Source organism: Parus major, unplaced genomic scaffold (genome assembly GCF_001522545.3).
Source record: "Parus major isolate Abel unplaced genomic scaffold, Parus_major1.1 Scaffold414, whole genome shotgun sequence".
NCBI lineage: Eukaryota > Metazoa > Chordata > Aves > Passeriformes > Paridae > Parus > Parus major.
In genome coordinates this window covers 39,165-45,972 of record NW_015379322.1, presented here as the reverse complement: position 1 = coordinate 45,972, position 6,808 = coordinate 39,165, and the positions used below count along the sequence as shown (strand labels likewise).

General features: G+C 66.4%; 1 protein-coding gene across 6 annotated transcripts; it reads left to right on the top strand.

Moving 5' to 3' along the window:
- Window positions 1-300: 300 nt before the first annotated feature.
- DCTN2 (dynactin subunit 2) lies at window positions 301-6,802 on the top strand. 6 transcript variants are annotated; one of them, XM_015616334.1, is made up of 15 exons: window positions 301-414; window positions 1,615-1,623; window positions 2,358-2,363; window positions 3,389-3,485; window positions 3,593-3,654; window positions 4,897-4,995; window positions 5,138-5,298; window positions 5,395-5,542; window positions 5,646-5,711; window positions 5,805-5,843; window positions 5,921-5,998; window positions 6,095-6,166; window positions 6,309-6,411; window positions 6,496-6,587; window positions 6,672-6,802. In XM_015616334.1, exons 1-15 carry the CDS (start codon window positions 334-336, stop codon window positions 6,756-6,758), a joined length of 1,200 nt encoding a protein of 399 aa, XP_015471820.1. In that variant the 5' UTR covers window positions 301-333; the 3' UTR covers window positions 6,759-6,802. The 6 variants fall into 6 exon arrangements, with proteins under 6 accessions (XP_015471820.1, XP_018861018.1, XP_015471821.1 ...); XM_019005473.1 differs by having other exon boundaries at window positions 5,646-5,723; XM_015616335.1 differs by lacking the exon at window positions 1,615-1,623.
- The last annotated feature ends 6 nt before the right edge of the window (window positions 6,803-6,808 follow it).

The following is a 6,808-nucleotide window of genomic DNA, read 5'->3' as shown; positions in this document are numbered from 1 at the left end:
CTCTGGGTGAGGGAGGTGCCAGGAAGGGCCTGTCTGTGGGTCTGTCGTGGGGGGAACACGGATCCCTGGGGCGCTGAGAGCACCCCGGGATGTTTGGGGTGACTGTGGGAATTGGGACACAGAACTGGGGGAGGTCGGGGGATGGGCAGAGTTGGGGATGTTGGGGGGACATTGGGGTGTTTGAAGGGGGAATGGGGAGTCAGCGAGGGGTGTGGGGACATTGCAATGTCCAGGGAGAGAAGTGGCACATCGGAGATGTCCATGGGGATGAGGTGTGGGGGGCAGGGAGCTGCTGGGGAGGGTCAGGGCTGGGTGGGGGTCCCAGCACAGCCCATGGTGCCACAGGCCCGGAACGAGCCCGATGTGTACGAGACCAGTGACCTGCCCGAGGATGACCAGGCCGAGTTCGAGGCGGTAAGGCCTGGCCAGTGGGGGGAGCAACAGCTGGACCGGACCCCTGGGACCCCCCAGGACCCCCCCAGGACCGGCAGCATGGCAGGGAACCGGCTCCCACCCCCCACGCACCAGCAGCACCACATGCCACACAGTGACACATCACCCCCACGGTGACAATGTCCCCCCACAGTGACAGTGTTCCCCCACAGTCCCAAAGAGCCCCACGGTGACATGTACTGCCCACGGTGACAATGTCCCCTACAGTGGCACGTACCCCCCCATCCCCCTCCCTGACTGTGCTTTGGGGGGCAGGAAGGGAAGAGCAGGACACAGCCTCCCCCACACAGGCTGGGTGTCCCTGGCCTTCCTGTCCTTGCCCACAAGAGGAAGGGGGCTGCCAGTTCCCCAACCCCACCCCAGGAGGACCAAGGGGGACCCCCTAAACCTGCTCTGAATACTGGGGGGTCCCTGGCCTGGGCTAAGGCCATTCTTGGGGGCGGCTGTGCAGGGACTTCAGTGTGGAGTGACAGAGGGCTCCATCCTTGTGGGGCTCAGGGGACCCCCAGAGTGTGGAGTGACACAGAGCTCCATCATCGAGGGGCCTGAAGGACCCCCAGGGCCCAGGGGGTGACACTGGATTCTGTCCTCAAGGGGCACGAGGGACCCACAGGGATGGGGACACGCAGGGGTCTGTCCTTGGCACCACATGGCAGAAAGGACCCCCAGGGGCATGGGGTGACCCCCAGATGTGCTGGGGAGAACAATGGGGGTTCAGGGGTCACAGCCCAAGGGGTGACTCAGTGCTCCCCAGGCCAGTGAGGGGGTGCCAGGCCTTGGGGGTGCAACCACCCTCTACCATTGGTCCCATTGGTGCTTTTGGGGTCCGGGAGATTGGCACAGGTCCCTGGCATGGAGCAGAGGCCCACCAGGTACCCCCAAATCCTGAGGGGGTCAAAGAGACCCACCCCTGTGAGAGCCAGAGCAGCAAGATGGCCTGAAACGGGGGTTTGAGCCCAAAGTGGACACAAAGTCGTGAGGTGATGTGTGGCCCCTGCTGTGGCAGGGGGAGAGGGCTGGAGGGTCCTGAGCCCCCCCTGCCTCGGGGAGCCTTTCACCAGCTCTGGGGTTTTGAGGGGTCCTTCCTCCCACTCAGGGAGCCCCCCAAACTGACCAGGGCTCCCCCCGCTTCCCCCCCGCTCCCGCCTGGCCTGGACTCAGTTTGCACAAGTAAGCGTGGCCCTGCTTTGGGGTGCATGGGGGGGCACTGCTGCATGTGCATGGGGGTCCCAGCGCTGTTCCCTCAGGGCTCCCCCTGCTGCACTGGGGGTTTTGGGGTGCCCTTTGCTGCCCCTCCCCAGCTCTGCCTTGCCCTCTGCATCCTCTGTCTGCTGCCTGCACTGCCCTCCTGGCCTTGGGACCCCCGGGACCCCCAAGGACCCCCGGGCTGGGTCTCACTGCCCTGGGGACACTGCCTGGGTGTTGGGGGGCCCATGCTGAGCCCCCTCGCTGCTGCCAGCATTGCATGGGGCGGCTGCTGGGCTGGGGCAGCTCATGGCCCTTCAGAGGTTCCCTGGGGGCCCTGGGGTCCCACTGAGTCACAGTTGGGGTCCTGGGGGGGAGCCCCTGGCTCCACTCACGTTCCCCTCCAGGGAAGAGCCTGAGCTCCTGGGGGGAGTTATGGGGCGCTCCCCAAAACTCTGGCCACATCCTGCTCCCCTCCAGGCCTGCTGCCCCCATCCCCAGCTGCCCCGGGTCTGTCCCACTGCCCCTCACCCTGCAGGGGTGCCCAGCCCCCGGGGGTCCCCATCCCATGGGGTTCCCTGTCCCCGGGGGTGCCCATCCCGCAGGGGTCCCCAGCCCTCGGGGGGCGGCGGGCCCAGGCCGGACCTTCTAACGCGGATTTTGTCTCTCTCTCCCCTCTCTAACCTTGCTCTGACTTTCTCACCTCTGGGAAACGCCAGGAGCTGGTAAGCGCCCGTCTCCCGGCCGCTGTCACTGTCCCTCAGCCACTGTCACCCGCTGCCACCCACCGCAGCCCCCTAACGCTGCCAGCGCTGCTCCCGCCGCTCTCACTCCCCACAGCAAACCGGGGCTCCCTGAAACCAGCCGGGCCAGAGCCGGGAGGGGCTGGAGAGGGGCCACATGGGGGTCCTTTGGGTCCCCCCAGAGCCTGCTGAGCTGGGGACCCCCTTGATGGCAGCAGGGAGTGAGGGGAGCCCAGACACAACAGCTGTGCCCACCCTGCCTGGCACAGGGCATGGCCCCTTGGTCCGGGGGCTGGGGCCCTACAACCCCCCCGGCCCCCTGGGGGAGATCAGCCTGAAAGGCAGCTGGAGGGCAGTGACAGCCCCAGGGGGCCGGGGGTCTCCCTGGGAGGAGGTTGTCCTGCCAAAACACACCTGGGGGACAGTGACAGTCCCACGGGGACAGGACTCACCCTGGAGAGACCAGTGGTGGGTCCTGGTCCTTCCCAGGGGCTGCTGGAATGTTCCACAGTTTGGGGTAGGTTGAACTTCGGGAGTCCCTGAGCTGGGCTGGGCCAGGCCAGGGGTCCAGAACCCCAACATGGCCCCTGGGGGACCCCTGCCTGCTGGGCCAGGCTGGACCACGGTCCAGTGTCACCATGCTGGGCCAAGCCGGGGTCTGGTGTCCCCACACTGGGCCAGGGGTCCAACGTCCCCGCTCTGGACTCTTGAGGGTACCTCCCCATGGGACCAGGCCAGTGTGGGGGTGTGATGTCCCCACCCTGGACCCTTGGGGACGTGCCACATCACTGCCAGCAGAGCTCTCTCTGGGTGCTGTACTGGGGGCCTGCGCCTGTGTCCTGGGGAGGACCAGGCCAGCGCCCCCCCATCCCTGCCCACGCCGTGTGCTGGGGGTGGTGGCAGCCCTGGGGCCCCTCATCCCCATCCCTGCGTGTGCTGGGGGTGGTGGTGGCAGTCTGGGGAGCGCCGTGTGCCTGTCCCTGTCCCTGACGTGGCTCCGTGTGCAGGAGGAGCTGAGCAGCACCAGCGTGGAGCACCTGATCATCAACCCCAACGCTGCCTACGAGAAGTTCCGGGACAAGCGCCTGGGCACCGAGGGTGTGGGTGAGCTGGGGGGCTCAGAGGGGGTGGGCAGGCTGAGGATGGGCCAGGGGACCCCCGAAGGGCTGAGCCCCCCGTGATTTGCTGGGTCTCGGCTCTCCCTCATGCAGATTTCTCTGACCGCATTGGCCGGACACGGACGACAGGTTACGAGGCCGGAGAGTATGAGATGGTGAGTGGGCAAGGGGCACCCCCTCCTCCCTGGGACCCCCCTGTGTGCCTCAGGTCCCATGGGACCCCCGGGGTCACCTGCTGCAGCCCCCAGCCATGCCTCAGGAGCCATGTGCCAGCTCCACCAGCACCATGGCAGCACCGTGCTGGTCTCTGCCCAGTCCATCCCAGTCTGCCGTGCTGGGAGTCCCTGTCCCGACCACGGGTCCCTGAGGGTGCTCAAGGCAGCGCTGGTCACCAAGTCCTGGATGGAGCTGAGGTCCCAGGATGGATCTGGGGGTGGGCCTGGGGTTCCCAGGATGGTTCTGGCTGGCTCAAGTTCAGCTGGATGTCCCCCAGGTTCCCCAGGACTTTCCTGGGGTCTGTTCTCACCAAGCAGGGTCCTGCCTGTGCCCTCACTGAGCCTGTGAAGTTCAGTCACCACAATTCCCCAGGCTGTCCCGCTTCCTCTGGTTCCTCAGGACCCTCACAGGGGGCTCAGGGTGGGCTGCAGTCCCTGTCTCCCAGGGTCAAAGGGGAGAAGGTGACCGAGTGTCACCTGGCTCCTTCTTGGAGTGCTTGGAGGGGGGTGACACCTGTGTCCCCAGGTCTGGTCACTGTGGCTCATCAGGCCAGGCCCAAGAGCTCCATGGGGGTGAAGATGAGCTTCGTGAGGATAGAGATGGGGAGCTCCATTAGGAGGAAGATGAGCTCCAGTGCAGCCCCCTCTCCCTGTGGGTTCAGGACTCTCCTGGGTTGCTCCTGCCCTGCCCCATTGACCCCATCAGGTTCTCTTTAGGTGCCACCTGAGGTTCTGTCACTCAAGGCTGCTCTGACCTGTCCCTGCAGGGCTCACCAGCTCCTTCTGCTTGGTGCCAGGTGCTGCCAGCACCTGTGAACCCCCTGAGCCCCCATGAGACCCCTGAGCCATCTGAGACCCCTGAACTCTGTGAGATCCCTGACCCCCTGTGAGGTCTCTGAGCACCCCATGAGACACCTGATCCCCTTTGAGACCCCTGAAGCACCATGACCCCTTCAGCATCCCATGAGCTGCCCTGACCCAGTGTGAGCCCCCTGGCCCCCCGGCCCCCCGTGAGCCCCCTGACCCAGTGTGAGCCCCCTGGCCCCCCGTGAGCCCCCTGACCCAGTGTGAGCCCCCCTGGCCCCCCGTGAGCCCCCTGACCCAGTGTGAGCCCCCTGGCCCCCCGTGAGCCCCCTGGCCCCCCGTGAGCCCCCTGAACCGCCTGACCCATTTCTCCCACAGCTGGGTGAGGGTCTTGGTGCCAAGGAGACGCCACAGCAGCGATTCCAGCGGTTGCAGCACGAGGTGCAGGAGCTGCTCCGGGATGTGGAGCAGATCCAGGTGAGCTCCCTCTTGTCCTGGGGCAGGGCTTGGGGTTGACAGAGCACCTGTGTGTGCAGGTGAGTAGCCACCTGCCCCAGGTGAGCTCCCACCTGCCCCAGAGTGTGTCCTGGGGTGACACAGGCCCTGTGTGTCCCCCCAGAGCTCAGTGAAGGAGTCGGGGGCTGAGGAGGAGCTCACGCCCATGGCCCTGGCCAGGCAGGTGGAGGTGCTGAAGCAGCAGCTGCTCAGCTCCCACCTGGAGAAGGTGCTGGGCCCTGGTGCCGCCGTCGACTTCGCTGACCCCGAGGGTGCCCTGGCCAAGTGAGTGGGGGACAGGACCCTAGGGGGGCGTGGCAGCGTCCCTGTGGGGCTGGGACAGGGATCCTGCCCACCTTGTCCCCTCCTGCCTGTCCCCAGGCGGCTGCTGCAGCAGCTGGAGGTGGCCAAGTGCAGCAAAAGCACTCCGGGGAAGGGCCCTCCGCGGGGCCCCGTCCCTGCCGGCGATGCCGTCACCTTCGAGCTCTACTGGAGGCCAGAGCAGGACCAGTTTGCCCAGTCTGCCAAGGTGAGTGGGGGGCTGCTGCCCCCAGGGGCATCCTGTGAGGGAGCAGCACACCTGGGACCCAGCCCCACACTGCAGTCGCGGCACCTCACCCCAAACCCCACAGGTGTCAGAGCTGGAGAAACGTCTGGCACAGCTGGAGGCGGCCATGAGGTGTGAGCCTGACAGCCAGGTGAGCTCCCAGGTGAGGGGGCTGCCCTGCCTCCCTCCTGCCCCATCCTTTATCTGCCTTCTCCTGCCCCACTGACACTGTTTCCCCCCACAGAACCCACTGCTGGTGGGGCTGAAGGGCTCCAGCCTCATGGTGAGTTGGGCAAGGGGGGTTTGGGAGCACCCCTTCCCCGCCCCCAGCACTGCTCCTCACCTGTCCCCCCTCCCCAGGACACCGTGCAGGTGCTGCAGGCCAAGGTGAACGTTCTGGATGTGGCTGTGCTGGACCAGGTGGAGGCTCGGTTGCAGGTGAGGGGCACTGGGGGGGCACTGCTGAAATTGGGGGACACTCCTGAAATTGGGGAACACTACTGGATTTGGGGTCTCTTTCTTCCCCCACATCAGAGCGTCCTTGGGAAGGTGAACGAGATTGCCAAGCACAAGGCCACAGTGCAGGACGCTGACACCCAGAGCAAGGTATGGGCTGTGGGGCCCAGAGGCCATGGGGGGATCCAAAACAATCCCCCCAGGCTGTGCTGACCCCCCCAGGCTGCGCTGACCCCCCCAGGCTGCGCTGACCCCCCCAGGCTGCACTGACCCCCCATCTGCTGCTCCCCAGATCCACCAGCTGTACGAGACGCTGCAGAGCTGGGACGCTGTGGCCAGTGCCCTGCCTGACGTGGTGCAGCGCCTGGTGACCCTGCGGGACCTGCACGAGCAAGGTGAGGGCGGGGGGGGCTCAGGGACACCTGCTGGGAGTGTGGGACACCCTGCCCTCCCCAGCACTCAGGTGTGTCCCCCTCCAGCCACCCAGTTCGGGCAGGTGCTGGTGCACCTGGACACGACGCAGCAGGAGATCGCGGGGGCTCTCAAGGACAACGCGGTGCTGTTGGCTGAGGTGGGTCCCCCCGGCCCCCCACTCACCCCTGGCCCCAGGGTCCTCACCTGCCCCCCGTCACCCCATCCCCACTTGCTCCCCCAGGTGCAGAAGACGATGAAGGACAACCTGGCCATCGTCGAGGACAACTTTGCCGACATCGATGCCCGCATCAAGCGGCTGCAGAAGTGACGAGACCCCAGGACACCCCCTGGGGGTCCCCTGAGGACTTCCTCGGACCA

Bases quoted from the DNA above. Each gene is read 5' to 3' on its own strand.
- DCTN2 (XM_019005473.1), top strand. From the start codon at position 334: ATGGTGCCACAGGCCCGGAACGAGCCCGATGTGTACGAGACCAGTGAC. The intron at 5,543-5,645 runs GTGAGTGGGGGG...CAAACCCCACAG, and splicing joins AGTTTGCCCAGTCTGCCAAG to GTGTCAGAGCTGGAGAAACG. The intron at 5,844-5,920 runs GTGAGTTGGGCA...CCCCCTCCCCAG, and splicing joins TGAAGGGCTCCAGCCTCATG to GACACCGTGCAGGTGCTGCA.